The 25,714-nt window shown below is 38.7% G+C and overlaps 2 protein-coding genes across 7 annotated transcripts in view; both read right to left on the bottom strand.

Moving 5' to 3' along the window:
- LOC121962886 (sodium channel protein type 2 subunit alpha) overlaps nucleotides 1-17,045 on the bottom strand; it is a 43,975-nt gene extending 26,930 nt beyond the window's left edge. For 2 of the 3 annotated variants that reach the window (XM_088074889.1, XM_088074892.1), the window contains exons 1-7: nucleotides 16,808-17,045; nucleotides 8,857-9,176; nucleotides 5,595-5,712; nucleotides 5,215-5,305; nucleotides 3,400-3,528; nucleotides 2,562-2,653; nucleotides 273-545 (exon numbers count right to left, since the gene is read on the bottom strand). In XM_088074889.1, the coding sequence (XP_087931015.1) occupies nucleotides 273-545; nucleotides 2,562-2,653; nucleotides 3,400-3,528; nucleotides 5,215-5,305; nucleotides 5,595-5,712; nucleotides 8,857-9,123 (970 nt within the window). In that variant the 5' untranslated portion in view covers nucleotides 9,124-9,176; nucleotides 16,808-17,045. Of the gene's footprint in view, nucleotides 1-272; nucleotides 546-2,561; nucleotides 2,654-2,879; nucleotides 2,972-3,399; nucleotides 3,529-5,214; nucleotides 5,306-5,594; nucleotides 5,713-8,856; nucleotides 9,177-16,807 lie in introns of all 3 variants that reach the window. The other variant, XM_088074890.1, reaches the window with a different exon arrangement.
- A 4,157-nt stretch (nucleotides 17,046-21,202) lies between these two features.
- Nucleotides 21,203-25,714, bottom strand: part of kcnh7a (potassium channel, voltage gated eag related subfamily H, member 7a) — a 98,708-nt gene continuing 94,196 nt past the window's right edge. For all 4 annotated transcript variants that reach the window (XM_088074434.1, XM_042512823.2, XM_088074435.1 and 1 more), the window contains one exon: nucleotides 21,203-25,321. In XM_088074434.1, the coding sequence (XP_087930560.1) occupies nucleotides 25,052-25,321 (270 nt within the window). In that variant the 3' untranslated portion in view covers nucleotides 21,203-25,051. The remainder of the gene's footprint in view (nucleotides 25,322-25,714) is intronic.

Below are 25,714 nucleotides of genomic sequence, written 5' to 3'. Positions count from 1 at the left end.
GGTGAAACTGGAGGGTTTTATTGTTGTGGCGATTATCTGCCACATTTGCTGCGTTCTCCCACCAGCCCTTGTTAGAGAGCGCAGCCCCTGCTCCCAGCCACCGCTGTCACTCCTTATCACGGCAGCAGGGCAGCCAGCCTGACCTCCCCAACACACTTCCTCCACTAGAGCCGCCACCGTGGCCCGTCTCTGCATACGTAGGCATTATTTGACTCAACCAGACTGGGGCAGACACTAACTTGACCCCTGTTAACCCCTTTCACGTCACTTACGCTCATCACTGATGTACTCAGTCCAGTTGAAGGAACTCTCCGTCACGTTGCTTTCCAGCAGGCTGCTGTTGGAAAACGTGTCTTGGGGATCGAAGTTGCTGCTGTTGGTGGCGTTGATGGAGACTGGCACGCGCACGCACTTCTGCCTCAGGTTGCCCATGAAGAGCTGCAGGCCGATGAGGGCGAAGACGCTGAGGCAGAACACAGTGAGGATCATGACGTCCGACAGCTTTTTCACCGACTGGATCAGTGCGCCGACGATGGTCTTCAAGCCTAAACGAGAAAGAGAGGGCGAAGGGGGCGGGAGGGGGACATCGCGGAATGATTACTGCCCGCTAATTATAGCCACAAGCTTGTATAGAGAAGAAGCTGCTAATAAGAGCTCACAGTAGCAAGCAGCCAGAGGGATCTGCAGAGGAGGTTCCTGTATGAACAGTGTGCCGTCATACAGGAACCAGGCTGACACAGATCACCGATAATCATGGATGAACCACTAGAGAAAGTTATGTTTCTCTTGCCCATTATAGTGCTATGGTATCGGGCTCTGGGAAAATGATCATCGATAAAATAACTTGTTATAGATCTGTGCTGTTGTCTAGTAGAAAGCCACTGAAACAGTTAAATTGAGCTCTTTTGAGTGCAGTTGCAAAGACCAGCAAGTAATGTGCACACGGTCAAGCGCTCATTTTTATCCACTTAAGCGCGGCACTGTGCACAAGAGGCTTGAGTGAAGTGGACAATAAATTGAAGCGTGATTGTTGTGATGCAATCGTTTTCCTCTCAGCCAGTCATGTGACTCTTCTCATACCTAAAAAGCATAACTGCTTATAAAGCCACAACTTTCCATGTTTGCATTGTGGGTTTTGTAGTGTTGTTGCACCTCTTCACCCACCTTTGCACCATCACGTGCACTGCGCTCTGCACACTGTAAACTTGCAAGCTTGTCTTACTTTGAACAATCTAGGAAACAGACTGCCTTAATAAAGGTATGTAAATATAACTATTAGTTTTTATGTATGTTTATTTATATCTAATTGTTAAGTTTACTTAAATTTAATTGAATTTACTTAAATTTGTGATGTTGTTGCAGCCTGCTGAGAAAATCAACTTCTTTTTTGTAAGTGACAGCAACTTGGCAAAAAGGGGGGAAATTGAATTTAAAAAACAAACAAACTAGGGAATAATATCAAGAAAACTATATTTATAATTTTTATAAACACATATTTGAGTTATGTTACAGAAAACAAATTATACATATTGCCTTTTTTGGGGGGCAAAAGAATCCTGCGAAGTAATTGTTCTCTGGTGTACTTATTTAATTTATCACTTTCCTAAATTCTACCGAATAAACGCAGCTGTTAAGACAGAGCAAGCTGATTTGATTAGGTTGCTATCCCTTAGAAGTTAATTTCACTGGTTATTTTTAAGTTGACTTTACAAAATTTTAAGAAAACCTAACAAATACATATAAAATAAACAAACCTAATAATAGTTATATTTCTTTTTCTTTTTCAAGGTAATCGGCTTCCTGCGTTTTTAAAGTAAGATCAGCTCGTCAGATTTTACAGTGCATGTAAATACCAAAATGCGTCAGGTCAGGTCCGGAAAATACCGACACTTGTCCTTGGCTTTGCACTGCACCATAAATAGAGCCCAAAATGTTTGAAATGGGTCTGGATGTAGTTGTGACAGCTAGAATATTTAATGTATGTTGTGGAATTAGATGATCCTCTTTATACAAAGAGCCAGTGGCAAGTTTTCCTTGATGGTTTCCATATGACCTTTTTGTTAGTCTGTGATGTGGATAGTGTTAGTGTTCAGAATGCCATTACCCAACCACCACTCACCAAATCACAACTTCTCCAAAAAACACACAACATTGAACAGGACATGCACAGGAAAAACAAGGTAAGGAGGAACCCTGCACACACAAGTGCTTGCCACCAGAAAATCGGCTTTTGCAATGTCTCATGCAAAAAGGAAAAAAAACAAATAGTGCACAAAATCTACTTGGAAATTCTCCCAATGCAAGAGTAGATTTCAACCAAAAAGAATTCTGCCTTAAAGGATGTGTCTAAAAGCCGAGAATCCTGTCAATCTGTGCAGATTGGAGCCAGATTCCAGCTTTTACTGGCCTTGGGACGAAGGCAGCATGAGGGACGGCGACAGGCGTCATAAGGCTTAGCTACAGTGAGATGAGCTGAGAGGGGGGGCAGGGGGTGTGCTTGGATGTTAGCCAGTTAGCCGATAGCATTTCATTAACCCTCCGGGCCTTGATGGCTCTCTCACCTGGGATCACTGATATAGTTTTCAAGGCTCGCAGAACCCTGAAGGTTCGCAGTGCTGAGACATTGCCCAGGTCCACAAACTCTGTGACATATCTGTAAGGGAAGGGGAGGGAAGGGAGGAGGAGGGAGGGGTTGGGTGGAGGGACGTTTGGGAAAAGGTGGGACGACGCGCACACGCACGCACAAATCAGGCACCCGCACACATGGCGTGACGAGACAAAAGGAGGGAGGGCGGGAGGGGGAAGAGGAGGGAACGGCAAATGGTCACGCACAGAGGACAAATGGCAGGAGTGCTGGCAGCAGGCGCGGGCGGCCTTACCTGGTATTACTGAGATAGTTTTCAAAGCTCGCAAAACTCTGAACGTGCGCAGAGCTGAAACATTGCCTAGGTTTACAAACTCTGTTATATACCTGCAGGATCAAATGCACAGTTACTACACAGCAAGACACAGGAGGACACCCATCACACGTGCACAACATCTGAGGAAAATCATGAGATACAGGAATCTCTGAAACAAGATTACAGTGTTATTATATTAGGAGACCAATTCATTCACAGTGTAACCCAATGCTGAGGGCTTTAGTTTTCTGATTCAAGCTGAAGTCAGTGAGGCGCGGGACAAATAAAGGCCAAGATACTCCACGCTTTGGGGGGCTCACATCCATTACAACAGAGCACATGATTTCAAAACATCCACATCTTCATTCTGTCCCTCTCACGTTCACTGGCTCTCACTGTAACAGGCTGCTGGGGCTGATTAACGTTAAAAGCATTTGGCCTCTTAATCTACGCCAGATCACGTTAAGCTGATCCTAACCGTGTTTGTCATGATACTTACGCCATGAGGATAACACTGAAATCCAGCCAGTTCCACGGGTCCCGCAGGAAAGTGAACTTCCCCACACAGAAGCCCCTGGCCAGGATCTTTATAAGGGACTCGAAGGTGTAAATCCCTGTGAATGTGTACCTGGGAGACAAGTGTGGGGAGAGAGGGGGACGAGACGCGCAGAGAGGAAGAATCATGCTGGTTAGGGGCAGCGCGGCAGACTCTCAGCGCTGGATTATGACATTATCTGTATCACTGCGTCCTCAAATCTCATTAGTCAACCATTTTCTTGATGGAGTCTTGATTATTACATTATCTCCAATATTTGCAGTGCTGATCTACTTTGATGGACAGTGGATCTGTGGTTCAGTTTCAATAATCTGTCAAATGCTTGCTGAGCCTCTACTAGTGTTAAATGTGTTGTTAGTTGGTGCTAATAATCTTTTGGCTGTCGTGCTTAGACACTGCATGTTTTAGTTGGCCATGCTGTTTTTTGTTTTGTATTAAAGACACATTTGACTGCTCAGAAATTGAATGAATGTGTGTGTTAGCGTCACATCTTTAAGGACAGCTTCATGGGGAACAAAGTGTCCTGCCAAAGTGTGTTTTGAAGGTAAAACCAGCTGCTGGAGGAGCTGCCTCACCTGGATGATAGTCGGTTCACGGCTTATTTTAGGACACCGGCTGCTTTGCCTAGGGGCCACTTTTGCAAAATGACAGGAGGCCAGGGGGGGCCAGTGGCAGCAGAACCATACATGTTTTTTCTTTCTGGGATTTTGGGTTATTTCTACGATTATTGGACAATTCTCAGAATGTATTTATTTTGTTTTATTTTGGCTTTTGCCTTTACTGGAGACAGGAAAGTTTAAGTGTGAAAGGGGGAGAGAGGGGACGACGTGCAGCGAAGGGCCAAGGCCGGAATCGAACCCGCTTTGAACATGAGGCGCCCGTTCTATAAACTGAGCTACTGGGTGCCCCACTTATGGATTTTAGGGCATTTCTAGGATTTTTGGATGTTTGTAGGATATCAGGACATTTCAAGAATTTTAGGACATTTCTTGACTTTTAGGACATTTAAAAGTCTTTAGGACATTTCTGGGATTTTAGGACTTATTTAGGATTTTAGGGAAATTTTAGGATGTTCTTAGGCTTCTAGGACATTTCTAATGTTTTAGGTTGTTTCTCAAATTTTAAGATGTTTCTAGGATTTCAGGCCATTTCTAGAATTTTAGGATATTATCCACAGGCACTTTTTTGACAAACAAGCTCAATTTTGAAAGTGTTTTATGCACTCTGGTACCTTATGTATACTAAGAGCACAAAAGCAAATCCAGTGTCGGTCATTTTACATTTATCGTAAATTAGAAAATGGTTTGGGGCCGACCCGTCATCCTATCAGGGGTCAGATTTGGCTCGAGGGCCATAAGTTGAGCGTCACTGTTTTTAGAGGAGTTGGGCAAAATCACGGTTGGTAAAACATTGGTAAAAAGTTGAGGCTACAATGTCTTAAGATGTATCTTGAAGCTAAGAGTGACGATGGAAGTTAGTTATTATTAATATTAGTCGGATGTACAGACACCATACGCTTGATTACTTTTGGTACTGCGGAAATCATTCAAAGTGTCTTTTTTCAGATTTGTATGTTTTATCTCCAATAAGTGTAAATCATACTGAACCCAGCGTGTGTAACACAGATTTGACTGAGTTATGATGAGGAAGAAGTGGTTTTTAAAACAGGTTCAAAGGACGAATGACTGTGTTTTTCAATGTACCATTAAAAAAAATGCCTTGTGTTAGAGAGCAAAATGAGAGAAAATGCAGACTTACTCTACATTCTTGGCCCATTCTGGGGGATTACTGAGGGTCATGAAAGCACAGTTGGTCAGGATGGTGAACATGATTAACATGCTGAACAACGTAGAGACGAAGTCAAGGAGCAAAACTGAGCACTTGTGTTCTCAAACATTAATAATCACTGTACTCGTGCACAACAACCAAGCCTGACAGCTAACTAATATTTTCCTGTTCGTAGTAAAACATGTTTCTGTTACTCTGTAATTTAAAACGTCTTCCACTTCTCATCATGTCTGTGTGGAAAGTATAAACCAATTGTGACGTTTAGCCTCCATCATTTAAATCTCTCTTTTGTCTGATAAACCCTTTAATCCAAATCAAGCTGCGTCCGTAGCAAACTGTGAAAGGATATGAGTGTACTAAAACTCTTATAGCTATCCTCCTTAGAGGGTTGAAGGGGTTTAAGATGTACAAGGCAGGAGTGGCGTTGAAACGGAAGATTGCCTTCCCGCGATTCAATACTATGAAGGTCTGAAAGAGAGAAACAGAACAAAATGTGTTAAAATCTGTATCACACAAAGCATTGGCTACTTTTTCTTTAGAAATCATTTTTAGGGAAAAAAAGGGGGAAAAAAAGGTCTTTTTTTTTTTAAAGAAAAAAAAAGCCAAAATATTTTAATGAAGAAAAAAAAAATCACCAAAAAATACTTTAAAAAAAGGTGACAAAGAAGAAAGAAACTGCCTATGTTTTAAAAAGAAAACATGCCTTCCAAATCCGAGGTATTTGGAAGGCATTTCTGTAAAAATTGACAGTAAAATAAATACAAAATACAGTCATTTAAAGTTGTGTGCCTCTCTCGTAAGCCAAAAGTGCTTAAAAATGATTTGACGAGCCTAGTGGTCAGACATGAAGGCAGAGACAGATGAACAAATGAACAAAAATAACCAAAAAGCTACATTTCGTCATCAGCTTAAAAACAAACAAATTTATCGTTATGTTTCAATAATGTCATTTAATTTATTACGCACAAGAAATTTCCATACATTTTCCAAATCTTTCAATAATTTTGACTAATTCCACCACTTTTCCAGGCCTGGACAATGTAATTGTGAATTTCCATGTCTTTTCCAGATTTTCCACGACTGTGGGAGCTCTGTATAACTGTTCCTATTGACCTTTTTAGCGCCAGTGACGTACGCAGCAGCAATATGTAATGTAAAGAGGGCAGTGAACGGCCACATGTCTCTACTGTCCACTTGTGTTCGGATCACTGAAACGCATGTTCACGCCAGGTGTAAACAGGCTCGTAGTGTCTGCTCATCACTGCGATTAGTCATAAGAGCAGAGCAGACTGAGCTGGCTATTGGTGCTGGATGAGTCCACCTCAGGCGGGACATGTTGGCGCTGCAGATCAACTGGCACAGCAGCTCAGATTAGCATTTAGCACCTCTGTTGGCTTTAAAGGCTCTGGCTTGGCTGAGCACATGACTGCTGAGATGGGTTTTACACCTCGCCTGTTGTCTAATGTAGTAAAGAATTAGTCATTCCACTACAAAGTTGTTACCAGAAATATGCTGATCTTTTACTTATTCAAAAGCAGCAACGCTACGATGTAAAAATATGTTCCAAGGCTCTAAATTCATGATTGTGCTTGTTTCATTGACTAAAGTTAGATTATTCTCAGTGGTAGAATGTAATGAAGTACATTTACTCAAGTACTGTACTTAAGCATGAATTTGAGGTACTTATACTTTACTTGTTATTTTATTGCTGCTTTATAATTTTACTCCACTACATTTCAGAGGGAAATATTGTACTTCACTACATTTATCTGACAGCAAGAGTTTTGCATAAAAAAAATCAAGAGTTTGTTAAATATGTTCTGTTATAAATTAAATTACCAAAGAGTTTATGCAAAGTCCAGATGCAACAATTAGTAGATTAATAAAGCAGTCGATTCAAAGAAAATTAATTGAAAACTATTTTGATGATCATTTAAGACTTTGTCTATTTATTTATTTATTTTTATAATTTTGAGTTAGGGGGTATTTTTTCTGTTTTTATTTTGAATTCAATTGTTTCAGTTTTCTTTTAAATAATTTTGACTTTTTTTGGGCTATTTTCTTGTTTTTGATAATGAGGGGTTTTTGGATTTGTGTGCTCTTTTTTTATTTTATTTATTTATTTTTAAAAGATTTTCCTGCATTGGGTACTTTTACTTTTTAAGAAAGCACATTTACTTATATACTTTAATTCAGGAACTATTTTCTCCCCTCTGCAGGAGTGAAGCACCTGAGAGTTATCAGCCATCAGGAGAAAACAAAGGAACCTGAGGAGCAGGGTGCGGCTCTCAGACACACCTGACTGCAGTGCAGCTTTTGTGGGAATCTTTTCCCTTTTTTCTCCCCAGTTGTTCTTCCACAGTGTAGGTTAGAGCAGCTTTTCCCGAACCTCTCCACCTCTCCTCGAGAACCACTTGTCCTGCATGTTTGAGATCTCTCCCTGCTCCAACACAGCTGATTCAATAGAAACTCGTTACGAGCTCCCGAGGCGGACTGATAACGAGCTGCTCTTTTAATTCAGCTGTGCTGCAGCAGAGAGAGATCTAAAACGTGCAGGGCGTGTGGTACTCGAGGCTGGCTTTGATTACTTTAGTTTGAGTAGGTAGTCCAGTTAAAAACTGACGACTGACACAAACACACACACATAAATATATATATGTGTGTGTGTGTATATATATATATATATATATATATATATAACAATAAAAGGACATCAGTGTAACATAGCGGTAAATGTATTTTCTGTAGCTGACAATGTCACATAGCTTTAATATGTGTTGACACGTGACAACACAAAATTTGACTTTAATCTTTGTCTTCTTCTTATTCTTCTTATTTAAATCTCTTTATTTTGCCGTTTTTGCTTTTCCTCATCACATTTTTTTGGCATTTTGTTTTCTTTGAATTGCTGTGGTGAGTTTTTTTTTTTTTTTATTTCTTTTTTAAAATAGATTTTGGACCATGTTTTTTTCTTCACTCCAATTTTTTGGGCAATTTTCCACTTTAAAATTGTTTTTTTTTCCTTTCTTTTTTTTCTTAATTGTCAATTTTCTTTTTTTTGGTAAAAAATATTTCTAAAAACCAAAACATTTATGTTTTTAAAAATTCTGCAATTTTCCCCCCTGTCATACACACACACACACATATATATATATATATATGTATATATCACATTTTAGATTTGTATAGGGGAGTACTTTATAGAAGAAAATATTTGCATTAAGATGATCTGAACTTATATCTGCCCACAGTGAAAGACAGGAGGTTAATGTATTCAGTTGCTACCTTTCCTCAGCAGCAGTTTGTCTTGTGTGGGAGAAATATGCTACATCTGCCCATGTGTTTCCTTAAAATAACTCGTTGAGAGCTTCGGCCAATTAACTTTAAGCTTTTAGTGGCTAAATAGCTTTGAATGCAAAGTACAGTGCTGTAATGAATAAAACTCCCTGCTTGAGTCATGCCATAATTGAGGGCTAAATCCGTACACATAATGATGCTTTAAGGGCAGCACAATCACGAACATGTCCTCCAACATATCCTTTCACATACGTTTCAGTGTTTTCCTCTCTGAAGATGGTGTGGAAAGGATTATTGAGTGAGTTTGAAACAGACCTTCTGATTGCTGTAGAAGGGGTCCATGTCCTCCAGAGGGGTGGACACCAGGTGGGGAGGGATGTCCCCATAGATGAAGGGGAGAGATTTCCCCGCCTCCAGGTCACTGTTAGGCTTGGGCCCATTTTCATCGTCGCTGTCGATGCGGCGCTCCACCCGTGGTCTCCGGGCCTCCTCCTCGGCGATGCGCCTCTCGATGGCGGCCAGCGACTCGGGGACGAAGGGGCGGAAGCTGTCAGGTCCGGGCGGTACAAGCAGCTGTGCCATCTTGTCATCCTGCTCCTTCAGAGGGCAGCGAGGGGCTCAGCTGGGGCAGAGAGCTGCGGGGAGAAGGGGGCGAGGGGAAATGAGTCAGCAGAGAAAACCTAGAGTCGTTTTAAGGGGAACAACCTTGAGACTATTTATACGTCTATTTGTATCTGCTGGGAACAACAATTTTTGAGATTGGTCCAGAAACAGGCTGAAATATAAGAGTAATTGGCATTTGTGCACTTTCAGTTAACATCAAAGTGATAGGTTCAGATTGTTATTTTAAATTATGAAAAGTATCCCTACAGAGATAGATCTCTCCTATTTGTTTATCCAGAAACAGCACTGAATTCACCATCTCCGAACCCACCATACTCCAACTGAATAAATATCAATTTTATCACAATGACAAATCTACCTGCTCATTCTGTACAACATGAACCACAAAGTATTAGTATTTATTGATGCCTTCCATTCATTTGTACAAGATTTTGCTCGTGTTTTACAAGAACAGCAAGACCATATGTTATTTCATTCATCTGATTAAGAAATACAGTCACAACTTAGGAAATTGGTTAATTGCATGACGGAGTGAATGTTTTCAGGAGGGTGGTTAAAAGGGTATTTCTTAACCTGGAAATACCTTCAGAATGGCAGTACAGTAAATGCTGTTAAAAGACCTTGAGGGTTTTTCAACAATCGCCGAGTTTTTATCTTTTCAAAGCATCAGATGCTCAGCTCTGTGAGGGGAATGTAAGAGTAATACACGAGTAAAATGAGATGGAGGCAGCAATGCTACGTATTCCCTGTCTGTGAAGGGCTTCAGAGTGGGAGACACTCACTTATTCTTACATAATTCATCAAGCTTTATAAGTGTTTTTTTTGGTCACTCAAACTAAGACTCTGCGATAGGGACAAAACCATATATCACAATACGTACAAAAAAATATCTCAACATCAATATTGCGACAATATTACAGGGTTGACTTTTGGTGCTTTTGCAAAATATTTTTAAAAATGACATTTTTGTCATAGTATCCACATTCTCATATGCTCATTTTTTGTGAGCGTGTGGACTGTATGCACGCCCGCTGCACGTTAATCTTTTGTTCCACACTTTAGTCCATCCCAAAACACTGCAGTCAAAGGAGCCACCATCTTTGTTTTGAGTTGAATATTAAACACATATTCACATTTTTTCCACTGAAACACAATGTCAGCAATAAGAGGATCCTCCCATTTACTGCTGGAGGCTGACACGACCCGTCAATTGTACTGGAAATAGAGTTGCGTGCACATTTATTTGAGGCGGCTGTCTGTGAACGTCCATTGTGGAGAGTATGTCTGAGCCTTAAGTGTGTAAAGGCAAATAATATAACACCTTAAACAGTGTGGTAAGTATTTTCTACTTAAATTTACTTTTGTATTATCTTATCTATATCTGATTTACAGAAGGCTTGGAAAGATAAGGCTACTAAGACTACTATCTGTTTGGACCTTGTCATAACTCATTAAAAAGAGAATTAAATAATAATAATTGTAGTCATAAATAATTATAATAATTTCATAACTGTTGATTCATGAATGCTGGGATATTTGCTGAGAGGAAGTGATGTCACAAAGTAGCTAAGTAAGTAAAATAAGAAGGAAGAAAAGTGTTTTCTGTCATCTCACAGGCTGTTTTAGTGACGCACCTGTGCAATACTAAAATTGTACTGACTTATTAAGACTTGCGTTATGAATTTTACATAAAAATGACTCATGCACTCGGCCATGCATTAGACCACTGTGTTAAATTGCCGTAACATTTACATAAAGAGGCGGATGTATGAAACTGGTTCAAAAGAAATATGACCCTATATGCGTAATGCCTTCATATTTTAACTATCCACTCCCTGTATAATAATAAAATGCCTTTCTATAGGTGACACAAGCATGTGGACATTTCGGAGGTAATACAGAGATACATTTGAAAGGCTGAACTACCAATTTGCCTTTCTGCATAACACAACAGCTTTTTATAACCGCTGACAAGAATTCACATCACAATCATGATGTGGGAAAACGAGTTTAAAGGCACATTCATGCGTTTGTTTTCTCCGCGTGTCACACTGACCGCCGGGTGAATGTTTCAATCAAAGCAGCGAGAGGTCGCAGGTAGGGCAGAGGCTTTGCAGAGGCAGGAAATATGGGGGTCTGACACTGGCGGCATGCCTTCAGCTGATTTACAGGGACACAGAAACATGAGAAAAAACACTCTCAGTAAACATAATGATGCCACTTCGCCCTATTTATTGTTCCGTCTAAATCTACTTACACTGCTCCATGATTAAAGGGATTCTGGAGTAAGCGGCTGTCCTTTCATTGCATAATCAATTGATGGATTGGCTTGAATTAGAAAAGAAAAGAACTGTAAACCATTTATCTATCACGCCCAGAAGCCTGTCATGCTCCCACAGGAAATAGTGGGACAAACAAAAAAACCCTGGTGGGCCAGTATCAGCCTCAAAGGTGGGGCTTGTTCCTCTCGGGATACTGCCGTGGCCCAGAAAACAGGAGCCTCCCCCTCGGCAGAATTGCAAAAGTGATGTCTCCCTGAAATGTAGGAACAGAGACAGCCCTGCAACTTCTTTTCTTTTAAAAAGCAGGGGTAGAGCAAGACACAAATTTAAGCTATTTTGACATTCAGCCCGCGCAACAGCAGCAAGCCATTCAAGGGAGAGTCTGGAGCGCAGGGTCATCACAGGAGTACAGTGACGCTTCGATATGATCTAAATATGAGTTCTTTTAGATGTTATGTCTAACAATACCACACCGTACGCAAACTCATTCATAAGCTCTAATTTTAATTTTTGAATTAACCCACTGAAACTTGACAATTTTTTTTTTTTTAATGGGAAGAAGGCAGTGAGCAACAAGAGAGGAAATGGCAAGAAATTAGCAAAAAAATAAAAAATAAAAAAAATACAATAAAATATTGTTATATATTTATAATATTGTATATTATAATATAGTTATATAGTTTTCCCTTTTTCCTACAGCTTTTCTCCCAAGCTTTTTAAAAATTAATCTATTCTTTTTTTTTTTTTTGCATTTTTTGAAACATTTACTACCAAATTGCCCATTGCCTTTTTTCCTATGTATTTGAAAAAATCACAACATTTTGCTCAGCATCCAAAAGTTCAAAATACTTGTAAAAGGCAAGCAGCACAAGGAAAGGTTAAACATTACAACCATATTATTTATATACCAAAACCCACATGATAAAACATTAAATTTGAACTGTTTCTTGCTGAGAGCACAACAGATAAGTAACATGACTAATAAACTCTGGTGAACCACTCATAACATCCATTACTGCTGGACTGGAGGCTCATAAAAAGCCACAGTAACCAGCTAATGTCTTGTTTCTAAGAATTCATCAGGCCTAAACTGTGAATTAATTGTGGCTTCTCCCATAGGGGACTCTCATGAAACACATCTGCCTGTGTCCCAAAGACTGCCCCGGGACCCAGAGTCATGATGTGTGGCCTGACAGGCTGTCTGGCATGAGCTGCCGGGTGATGGTGGTGGTGGTGGGAGGGGGGTTGGGAGTCTGTAGGCCCAACATCCACACCCACCTCTGAGCTCAGCTATCAGCGCGGTTATCCCTGGAGCCAAATATAACATGACAGACTGAAAACATATAGGGACGGCTGACATTTCTGCACTCATGTATCCTGCCACTGAGAGGAATCACAGTATCTATGAAACCTGGTTCACATATTGCATCCACAGAGTAAATGTTAGCATTGTACATTTCTACACACCGTGGATATGTTACGTTTGTATGTTATTGTGTATCGAATACCTTAAAACTTGCGGTTTCTACATGTTTTAACAACGCTGTGGTTAACATGTGACTTGGGTATGGTTAAAAGATCTTGTTTTGGCTTAAAATACCCACTTTGGGGACACTAAAAAAGAAAAAGAGCGTTATCGCTGTTAAAAAGCAACTGCTCTTTGTGGCAGGAAACGCAGCAAGAGACAACAGCTTTTGTGTTTCAATTCCAGGAGGAAATGCAACTTTAACCTGGTGAAAAACAACTGCTTTACATGTCTCAACCTCAGCAGGAGGTGCAGCAGTGTCTTGGTAGGAGACAACTGCTTTTGCAGTGATGTCTATGTGAAAAACAAACGCTTTTTCTGACACCATCCCGGCAGTAGGCAGAAATGTCTCAGAAAGAGACAACCACTTTTTGTGGCACTATCTCAGCTGGAAATGCAGTGATGAAAAACAAGAAAAAAAAACTTTTTATGGTACTTTCCTTACAAAAAACACAGCGATGTTTGCTAAAAAAACAATTGCTGTTCGTGGAACTATCCTTGCAAGAAACACAGTGATGTCTGGGTAAAAAACAACTGCTTCATGCTACTATCATCATTGAAAAAATGTTGAAAAGTAAATTAAAAAAACATTCACATTTGGATGGACATCAGTTGTCTCGCACAGGGTTGAGATGCCTTTCGCAAGTATTTAAACCTTTGGAATGGGATTTCTTTCAAAAACATGGCAAAAAAGGCTGTCAGCAACTCGGTATGAAATGTAGCAAAAATTGCAAAAAATAAAATACAATAAATTAATTAAAAGGTGATGAGAAAATGACATTAAACTTCACTTAAAAAAAAGAAAATTATGAAATGACTATGTAAAAATGATAGGAAAACTATATTGCAAACATTTTAATTATATATTTAAAATTAGATTACAGAAAAAATGTGTTATTTTTACGTTATTTCAGCACCTTTTCATGTAATTTTCTGCTTTTTTTCCGGTCATTTTCTTACAACTTTTCACACATTTCTTGCTGATTTTTGGGGTCATTTATTGTTAAGTTGCTCACTGCCTTCTGTCCATGTTTTTAAGAGAACTCAAGCAAATCTTCCCATGTTTTGAAGGGGTTAAAGTAGCAACCGGTGTGCACCTCTCCACAGCAGCCCTGCCTGCTCACAGCTTTGTCTCCACAGACAGATGTTTCTCTGTCCATGGTGCTAAAGCAGGAGAGCAGCTGCCTCCCGGAGCAAACACCGCGTGGAAACAAAGCACCAGACAACAACAAACCTCTCTCTGGAGTGTCCCCGAGCTACACATTTGCTCTGTTTCTGCTAAAGTTGCCCACATTTCATGAGAATAACCACAATTTTAGTTGACATGGAGTCAAAGGGCGCTGCTGTTACAGGAGAGGAGCACTGAGAAATAAACGGTTGCCTTAGAAACCAAAAGGAAACCATGCTTATATATTTGACATTTGACTACAATTACAGTATATCTCTAACACACATATACATTAGTTTCTCCTTATCGAGTTCATGGTGACCTGAAAGCACTTTGAGGGCGTTTTCCTCTCCTATGTCACCTGTGATAAGCTAAATGCTACTTTATATTTGCTGTATTGATTTTCTCACTTACACATAGAGGCTAGCATGAAAGTATGCAGCTATTAGCTTCTTTGGCTAATTAAAAATCAGAAATAAAGAGACGACGGTGTCACCTTAATTGTCTCGCTTTCAGCACGAGCCGAGGGGGCCGCGGCAGCTGTCGCCATGTTGATGATGTCTCCGCGTTTTCTCAGGGGCTCCGGAAAAAAACGACACTTTTTTTTTTGTATTTTGCCTCAAACCTGTCGGATAAACAGCGGCCGTCATGTCCTCCGCGGCTCCTTCCAGATACGCCGCCAGCAACACGACGACACCCGGGGAAAAAAACCGGAGAGCCGCGGACACACCGGCGAGAGACCGACCGAGGTTGACGCTTTCAAACGCTTCGGCGGCGGCAGCTGCCACCCATCAACATCCCCTGAAACCTGTGGTGCCCAAACTGAGGTCCGGGGCCCACAGGGGGTCCTTAACTCTGGTTCAAATGGCTCCAAACAAAACCAGAAGTGTTTTCATTTACTAATTTCCGACTTGTTTTCTCCTCACTTCCATACTCAATATACTTTTAGGGACTGTTCGTTATTTAGGCTCTGAAAGGGGAGGAGGTGGTGCAAAACTGGGGAGGCACTTTAAATATTTTATTAAGTAGGCTACTGGAGGGAGTTTTTTATTTGGTTTAGGGGAGAGAAAATCGCATATTAATGGGTGCATTTTAACTCTTTCAAACCTGTGCAAACTGGCTTGTTTTCTTTTTGTTACATGGAAAGATAAGAAACTAAAATTTGAAAGTTATGAGTAAAAGGTTACAAGTAAATCAACACTTTTCAACCAAATCTAGATGTAGTTTACGTGTCGGCAAAGTTGTCATTTTGACATTATGTTTTGCTGGGTGGACAGATCCCACAAATGGTGTTTAAAGGCATGTTTTCTTTTAAAAATTCCCAAATCACACCATTTGTCATGACTAGAAGCTGTGAAATATGGTTATTTAAGGTGGTGGGAGGATGAAGGAAAATATTTATAGTTTCCTAGAAGGTCATGATATAAACATTTTTAAAAAAAGAGTTGTCACACGAGCCACCCCTTATTCTAACAAGTAATGAACAGTCCCTTAGTTAGTGCATATGGTTTATTTTGGCAAAACTTGAAATAAGACAGGTAGAATAAAGTAATTTTGCTCAAATACTTTTAGAGTAGAAGAAATATTTTAGTTTTAATTTAATATATTTTTAGAGTAGATTTGGTTTTGTGTTTTTCTGACAGAAGCGTTTGTTCCTCATAATGTGTTCAACGACTTTTAGAAATTGAAAATCCAACAATAATTCGTTTTTACAGTTTCTGGCTATAGTAATTGGTGTAATTTGAGATGTTTAAAGAAAACATGCTGGCATGTTTCATGTTTCTGCCTCCCCCTTTTTTAGCACCACCCCCTCCTCTCTCATAAATAACGAACAGTCCCTAATTTCCCCATTGTGTTACGCTTGTCTCCTCACTTCCATTTTCCACATACTTTTACACAATTAAACACTGAACAAGCAACTGGAGTGCCCTCATATCAGGGTCGTATTAAATGTGAAATATGTAAAACTATACGTGTATTTGGCCTCACTGACGTACAAGAAGTCCCACCATGAGACACTCGGTGTGTCTGAATGAGTCTGGGCGTGTCCTTGCCAGATGTGTCTATTGCTTGTAATCAATCCCCCTTTCGAGAAAGCAACTGGCTTACCAAAAATAGAAACAGACCTTTTCTGTCACCTCACTCGACTTTTTCTATATAAAACATCTGTAAATGTGCCTGAACAGCAAACATTTTCACACAAATTTGACCCTTTTCTCCTCCCATCACGTCGGGGGTCGCTTATATTTGAATCCCATGTTGTTTGTCACGACGTGGAGGTTATTTTCGTTCATTTTGGTCATTTGAAAATAAAGGTGAACGTGTCAGTAATACTCAGACGGTCCATATAAAAAGGCAATTGAAGGGAAGACAAATATTATGCGTTATTAAAACGATAATTTTGGAGGGAAACAGCCTGAAAAAAATATCTGTTGCACCGTGGTTGTGTGGACCTATCACGCGCGCAATTAGCGGATTAATATCAAAGATAAAAATGTCAAAAACGGTTTTAAACCGCTCACACGTTGTTTATTTTGTAACTAATAAACACAAATACAACAGTAAACGTGTTACTTAAATTTAGCTAATAATTAACCCGAATATTTTTCAGTCAAAGGCAGCTGTCACATTGACATGGCTGAGAGACCCTTCTCCAAAGATACTCACCACCATTACGGTGCCCCGCAGGTGGGGACCCTGAAGGTAGAGCCCATATCCCGAAGAATAATCCTTTTGTTTAAGCGGATAGCCTGGCAATTCAAGATTTAAAACGCTTGTCTCCTTTTGAGAAATCCCGTCCGGGGCTTGATGGATTATCATTTAATAAGCGCTCCTTTGATTTTTTTTAGCCGCCCTTGCCATGGAGAAATCAATCCGCGCTTCCGGTTGGATAGACTCGGAATGAAGGTCCCGATAACTGCGGCTGTGACAAGATGGCCTGGATGTACACTTCCAGAAAACATCAGAGTCACAGGGGACGGACAGCAACCTGTTGGTAGTTGTTACAATACATTAATTATAACATAAAACCGTATTTTTTAGGCAGACTGGGTTAATCATTATTTAATAGGCCTATTGAACTATATTTAATTAATAGCTACTTTATTTTGGTAGTTACTAATCATCACTTCCTTCAGATTATTATCCTACTTAATTACACTAATATCTCTGTTTTATATTTTTTTGCAATTTAAATGTTGCCTATTTTTAAAAAAAAATAAATAAATAAAAAAAAGAATATAGTTGTTTTGTTACAGAATGCATGCGTGCTTTTTCAAGTTTTTTTTTTTTTATCAGTGGAATATCAGTCGTACATGGGAAAAGTTGAGCAAAACTTAAGGTAAAAGCTGTTATTATTTCATTTTCTATATAAAATGATTGAATGGACAGAACAAAAAATAAATAAATTTATAGACTACTTATTAAAAACTTTTGGTTTTTAATAAAGATTGAGGTGTCAGGAGGTTGGCACGCGCGCGCTCACGTGGACACTTCCTCCGGTTTGTTTTGAATGAATGCCATCTGCCGGACAGTCTGTGGAATTACACCCAAACACGGTGACATTAAACCTACATTGTGCAATTAAGCTCTTTCTTCTGTAGTTGAAACTATTGTTGTCTAAGAAAATCAGAAAGGTGTAATAAAAGAAAAAATAAAAATAAATTAATAATTATATTATGTTTATTAATATAACGATGATCGTTTTCATACTACTAATAATAGTAATAATTCTTATTATTTGTAGTAGCAGTATTTTACAAAACAAAACTTAAGGTAAAGCTGTTATAATTATTTTTTTCTAAATAAAATTGAATTGGAAGAACAAAACATTTTTATAAAAAAATTATAATTTATAGACTACTTAGTCATATTTTTCATACTACTACTAATACTGCTACTGGTACTACTACTACTACTACTACTACTAATAATAATAATTGTTATCATTATTATTACTTTCCAATTGATTTCACAATGTAGTTTTAATGTCAACCTGTGTGGCTGTAATTTTACAGATTGTCCAGCAGATGGCATTAATTCAAAAGAAACCACAGAAGGTGTCCATGAGAGCGCACGCGTGCCAGCATCCTGATACCTCAATCTAATATTATTATTTTAATAAACTTATTATAATTATCATTTTATTTTTTTATTACACTTTCTGGTCTGATGATTTTTCCTTTGACTACAAAAGTTTCAACTACAGAGGGAAGAACTTAATTCCACAATGTAGGTTTAATGTCACCGTGATTGGGTGTAATTTCACAGACTGTCCAGCAGATGGCATTAATTCAAAACCGCAGAAGGTTATTATTATTATTATTATTATTATTATTATTATTATTATTATTATCATCATCATTATTATTATTATCATTATTATTATAATAATAAACGTATTGTTATTATATTATTATTATTATTATTATTATTATTATATTTATTTTCCATTACACCATTCTGATTTCCTTAGACTACAGTAGTTTTAACTACAGAAGGAAGAACTTAATTCCACAATGTAGGTTTAATGTCACCGTGATTGGGTGTAATTTCACAGACTGTCCAGCAGATGGCATTAATTCAAAACCGCAGAAGGTTATTATTATTATTATCATCATCATCATCATTATTATTATCACTATTATTATAATAATAAACACATTATTATTATTATTATTATTATTATTATTATTATAATAAACATATTATTATTATTATTATTATTATTATTATTATTATTATTATTATTATTATTATTATATTTATATTTATTTTTCATTACACCATTCTGATTTCCTTAGACTACAGTAGTTTTAACTACAGAAGGAAGAACTTAATTCCACAATGTGGGTTTAATGTCACCGTGATTGGGTGTAATTTCACAGACTGTCCAGCAGATGGCATTCATTCACAAAAAACCGCAGGAGTGGTGAAGGGATGACGTATTTTTGTAGGCCAAACAGGAAGTTACAATCGCACTGGTTCCTTCGTCAAAAACCTTATGGGATTTTCGATTATCGCCAAAAATAAGCTCTGTGACGAACGTAAATTTATGAGACTTAGACGTTTTGTTCAGCATGATAATCTGCAGAGATGAACACCACTTTTGTGTGTTTTGAAGCGTAAATAAAATCGCCAGAAGCAAAAAGCTATTGTTAGGCTATAAACCATAAACGAACTACATCGTGGTCGCACGACTTAAACGTCACAACTACAAACTGTAAAACAGATAGAGGCACAGTCTGGCATCCTCTGGCAGTGGAACATTTACTGGAATTTATTTCATTATTAGAGGGTTATTTAATGTTCTTATTTTTATATTTTTCATGCGCCTATTTTGTTTACAGAGACATTTTAATCACAAAAGGCTGACAAACAAGTTATTATTATTTTAAAATGATTATTATTATTATTTTTGTAAATTCATATGTGTGTGGTGACTGTTAATAAACCAAATGTCAAGGCACCTGAGGCCAAACGGTAGAAGTATTAAAATATTTCCCAGTTCACTTAAACTTTAGTTAAAACTTATTTAATGTGCTTGTTTTTCCCCTCTGTCACCTCATCGGATATTGATAGAAAAAAACTCTCTAATGCACAAAAAACTGTACACTGACACAGTCAATACCACTCAGACACAGCCTGTCATACTCCAACACGCTCAAAACGTCTCTCTACACAGACTTTTCATTTTTGACTTGACCCTGGCAAAAATAAACTTTCCCCGTAAATAAAGCTCCACCCGGTGTGGGATTCTGGTACTGCATGTGTTAAAACTCAAAAGCATAAACTAAAAAATCAATTACAAAAGCCACAAAAGTGGCTCCAAAGACGTGTAAACATGCAACCAATTTTTCCGGTTCTATTTTTTAGTTGATATTTCCATTTAGAGTATTTAAGTTGCAGACGTGTATTCATTTCTAGATATCTAATAATATTAAAACTGAGTACATTTTACATGATGTAACTGATTGCCATAAATATCTGGCCTCGTGGTGTAAGTACTCTGTAAAGAAAAATCAAAAAACGATGATAACGTGCCTGCCAATGCCACCAGAGGAAAGCCACTGCTGCTGCCTTTATCCTCAATGATTTTCATTCACTTACTCATTTGCTCGACTTGTGACGTGTTTCATTGTGCTGCAGGTGGAGTTCAGCGGGTCTCTCATTTTGGAAAGCCAGTGCAAAGTGAACAGATACTTTGAGGACACTCTGTCCTGTGAGACACTGTTTGTGCCATTCTAACCTCTGAATGTACGGACTTATATATTTAACCCTTTTGTGCACATAACTTAGTGATGGCAGCATCATGAGTCATGATTAAATGTTAGCAGCATTTCCATGTAACATGACGCTGATTTACACTGAATTTCATACAGTTTAAGTGCATTTTCTCATTCTTTGTCATTCTTATAGATGCATATTAGCTTGGTGTTTAAAGGGGCAGTTCGCCTCAGAATGTGTCCTCTCAGCTGTAGTGCTGTTTCTGAATTACGGTTGTTTTGGTGTGATTTGTGATTTGTGTCGGAGATGTCTGCCTTCACTGCAGTATAATGGAAGTAGATGCTGCTCAGCTTGAGGAGCTCAAAGAGTCAAAAATAAACAACTCAACAGCAATGTCTCTTTCCCGAAATCATGACCTTGTTCCTCAAATAACTGGCTTTCTTTAGTAGAGCGTTTCCTGCTCGCTCACTTAGCAGCACAGAGTTAGCTCAAGTAACAACTGAGGAGGACGCTGCCAGAGTTTAAAATAATAATAAAAATATAATTCCATTTCCACACACAGATTGAGCTATAGAGCCACTATTAAGTCCCATCTTTGTGGTTTTCCTTTGCTTGGAGGGAAAGGAGCTCCTGAATGTCGTTGTTTTAAAGATTTGCAGACATTAATGGCGCTAACTGCTTTTTAAATCTCTCATGGTGGGTCACACGCGTACCACATGATCTCATGCTGCCATGTTGTCGTAAACATCACATTTTGTTACTCACATTAAACACTTTCTAATCAGTATGCATTCTGTTTATTAATTTATACAATTGCGCGCACCCCCCACCCCCCCCACCCACGTCTATTTACACAATATATTTCATTTCTTTAAATATAGTTAAGAACAGAAACATTCAAATTAGCTGTTAAGTGTTGCATTGTATAAAATACAGTGGCAAACATTTAAAAAATGCATAAAAACAATTGTGAACAGCACTAGATTTAAAAAGTGACATTTATATCCAGTACAGCAAGTTTTCTAATCTGTGCAAAAGTTTGCAAATCCCATGAAAGTTCAGTAGACTGTTCAGGCGTTGGACAGGTCGAGTTAGGCTTTAGCAACTTTTGTTCTACATCTGTGCCCGAGAAGAATAAAAAGAAAACACCCAGTGCTCTGCTGGAAACGTGTTGTTTTTTTCTTACCTAGTATCTTTCCACTGAAGGACTCAGGGGACTAAATGACGCCCAGGCTTTAGATGACAGCAAAGTGTTCAATAAGGGTAAAGTCAACTCTGCAGAAATGATATGAAAGTCAATGTGCAATATTGAACTATTTCAACAGCATACAGTAAACGCAGCACCCAGCTGAAAGCCCGTCCCTCAAGTCTCCGTTGCTACATTGAGAGGCTGTGCATTGCATTCATCATCTCCCCCTCGTCCCATCTGCAGTGTTCAAACATCCGGGGTTTAAAAACATAACGTACATAGAAAAATAATGGCAAATTAAATACTTTGTATTAGAAAAATAGGTCTAAGGTTTTTCCTAAATCTCTCTGGGTGAGTTTATGTGCTGTACCTTACAAAGCAATACGTGTCACACACAGTCGATTGAGACCTTAATAATTTAGTCGAGTGCAGTCTCCATGCAATACATGAGCTTGTGTTGGAATTTGTGTAATTAATAACTAAGATGACTAATTCTTTTTTGTCATGCAGTTCACCCTAAAATGATTCGGTACATTTACATCTGATGGTGGAGAAGCAGATTTTTGATGTTGTCTGTAAAAGGCTAGAACAGGCTTATAAAGCTAAGGCTATCGGAGGCTGGCCTGTGTCCTCGGCCCAAAACATGAAAACGTTATTTTTTTTCTTATTTGCTTTTCTAAAGACTCTTTTTAATTTTTTTTTTTTTTAATGAAATTGTATTTTTTAAGGAGACGTTGGAAGACCTAAAGCATGCGAGCGAAATCTATCGCGTGGGATTATCTGTTTCAGAATGTAAGGATGTGGCAGCGTTACGGTCGCAGTCAAAGCTACGCACGCATTTCGAAGAGGCATTATGTCGAGGCAGATTGAGGATTTTAAAGAAAAAGTAGCTTTTAAAATGATCATTTGTCTGTCAAGTACGCAACACGTGTTTCCTTGAATTCACATGCCGCTACTGTGATTGAAGAACCCAAAAAAGGCAAATATTCTTGACGGGGCTGCATCTGCTGTTTGAGTTTTTCCTCAATTAATCTAACAATTACTGTTTTTATTAGTCTACGAATCAAATGACTACTTTATTATATTTTTTTTTACTACTCAATTAATGTAACAATTAAAGTACACAAAATATATGTTTAAATTGTGTCTCAGTAATATTAAAAAATGTTTTAAGTCTAATTTCCAGGTCACTGCTGATATACTAATTAAGATAATAATAATTTGTATTATTTGTTATATAATTCACTCGACAGATGCAGTATAATCCAGCTGAATGTTCAGTACTTTACCAAACACTTGTATTTATGCTAAAACATAAAATACTTCCATCTACAAGAAGTGTGCCTGGACATATGAGTTCACACGCATGTGCATGTCCAGGCACACTACTAACGCCTAATTTCATCCAAATCGTGAGTTATTAATATTATTTTAAGTATTTCTGTCATTCTTTTCTTTTTTTAACACGGAATAATGAGAAATGTACTTCTTTGTCAAATAATGGGGAAAACTGGTTATTTTCTACATTTTCTGTGGGATTTTGAAAATGTAATGGATAAACAACATACTTGCAAGTACAAGTACTTGCAAGTACTGTATATTGGAAATATCAGAGGCATGTAAATTTTATAGCAAATTCAAGTTACAGAAATCACCAATGCAAACTAGTCTTATGGCTATAAAGGAACTTTTTACTTTGATACCATTTTTAATGGCAGAGGGGGAACATTTTCACTGCAAGCATGAAATGCAAAATTTGAATTAAAATTATTAACGCAACATTTTGTGCGACGATAATCTATCAATTCATGTCACACAACATTGATTTTTTTCCAATGATATAAATTATAAATGTAAATACAAATTAAACTTTAAGTAGCCCACTGGAGTAATGGCATCGGCTGCTTTTTCAGTTTACAAGATACATTTTACTGCAATAACAATGACTACATTGAGAAACTTTATCTTTAAAATTTTAGATAAATCAGATGTTGATGATTTTTTTTTATAATGGGATATAATATGCGGTTGAAAAAAGGTAATAAAAGTGCAATTTATCGCACTATGTTATTGCAAAATGAGCATATTGTGAGCATATTATGAAGCAATATTGTAATGTTAAGTATTGTTATAACATTGTATTATAGTGATTCCAACCGCTAGTTATCAAGAATAAGGGGGAGGGAGAAAGCGCAGCTAGTACTGGTGTACTGATACTGCGGAAAATGAGTACTGAACTGTTCTAAATGTATAGCTATCAATTGTTAAGAACTACTGTACAAGTACTGTACTGGAAACAGGTGTCTGTAAAAAAACTGTCACCTTCTATTGATCCGGATGGTTAGATGTCCAAGATTCACCAAAATATAACTGCCATGATTTAGGAACTGCAGGAAGAAACAAACAACAGTTACAGGAATTATTTAAATCCCCAAACTACCTGGACAGAAATGTCTCTTTCAAGTTCTGACTCCAACTGCAAAAAGGCCACAGCTTCGCCTCCGTGATGTCGACAGGACGCAGCTGGTTATATGCTAACTATGTTTCCTATTTGACATACTGAAGCCATCATTTTGTTGTCTTGAACTTCTGAAATGTTCTGCGTGTCGAGGTTGAGCTATTAAATTCACATACAGATCGTAACAAAGCAACATAAAAGCTGTTGAAAGATGCTCTTTTCTTTGTTCAGGTCGTATAAAATTATCTCCAGAGCAAATTCTACTCTAGATTGGGTGCACTTCCTGGACTGGTTCATCTTTATTGCTCTCAAAGACTGACAAAAGTCTTATTGTGCTTTGTGAGGACCACACAGCCTCCACACACATTGTTATTATTATTATTATTATTATTATTACAGTGTTCTGCATTTTGAGCTGAAGAAGAAGTGATTTTTATCTGCTGAGGCGATGGTATGTACAGTAGGCACGCTAAATATACAGACGGATCTCCTGGTGAGTTTCAAAATGTCGACCGTTTGCTGATAACAGATGAACTTGAAAGCAGTGGAGTGTGATACAGAAATGCCTCGGAAAGAGTTTCAAGTAGCTTTGTCCCTGTGAAGAGGGAAGAGTCATAGAAAATGAGACTTGAGAGCTACAGTCGTCTGTAAGCATGCCGAGATCACACCTGATCGCCCAGAGAGTTGCAGTGTGTGTGAAGAACATGCGACACAAAGGAAAAGAACCCATGTGAAAGGACAACATGCATATCTGGTTTAGAAAAAGCCCGTCAGGTGCCTCGTGTTGCTGGCAGTGTTCTCTTTGAAGTATGTACAGGGTAGATGACGACTTTACATGTGGTAATAATATAGTGTATAAATACCTCTGTATAAATGGACTTTATACATCTAAATCCGAGAGCTGGAAGGGTGGGGAGGTTTTCCCAAAAGGAATGGAAGAAAGTCTACAGTTTTTCCTTTGCATATACAGTCTCTTTCTTAGACCCTGAGTCAAGCTTGAGAGGAGCCCTTCGGTGGACGTCGAAGAGCTCCGGGAGGCCTACTTTCCTGGAAGCCCCGGGTCAGAAACTGGCCTGTGGAGTCCCGGCGTTCCTGAGCTGCTGGGGACGTCAGGTAGAGAGGCCTGTCGACCCGATGGGAACCTCGGGGGCTGTTCCACAGAGTCCACGCTGTTCTGCGTGTGTCTCTGTTCTGTGTCCGTGTCGCTCTCGAGCAGTCCAGCAAAGTTCCCGTCTGGAAGAGTCTCTGTGCGAAGGAGGACAGGGGAGGTTTCTTTGGACTTGTTGTGGGCCTGTTCTGGGCCGGGGCTCTGAAGAAGACAACGCAGAAACTAAAAACAGATGGATCATAGGAAAAACACCACTCACAGCTGTTTAAAGCACGTTCTCTAAAGGACACTTGGAGTTGACTACAAGAGCGAATCAGACCCCGTGATAACACGCAGAACTTTACAGCACAAATTAACTCAGTGAGTGCCATTGACGTATATATACATCAAAGTGTGTTTTCGGCAGCTGGCACAAGGGGGCGCTCTCACGCTCCCTGTGTGTAATTTTGGGGCTGCTGGGATTCGTAGTTGTAGTACAAAAGACGGTAGATCAAAGCATGAAGTGGAGTAGCCGGGATCAGAGTGATCTGTACAGAGGTGATTCAAAACTACAGCAACGAAGCGAATTCAACTCAATATCGGCATAAAATGCCC

This window comes from Plectropomus leopardus, chromosome 24, assembly GCF_026936395.1.
Source record: "Plectropomus leopardus strain MGB_pleo_1.0 chromosome 24, ASM2693639v1, whole genome shotgun sequence".
Lineage (NCBI taxonomy): Eukaryota > Metazoa > Chordata > Actinopteri > Perciformes > Serranidae > Plectropomus > Plectropomus leopardus.
Note: the sequence above shows the minus strand (reverse complement) of the source record. Positions and strands in the feature narration are given on the sequence as shown.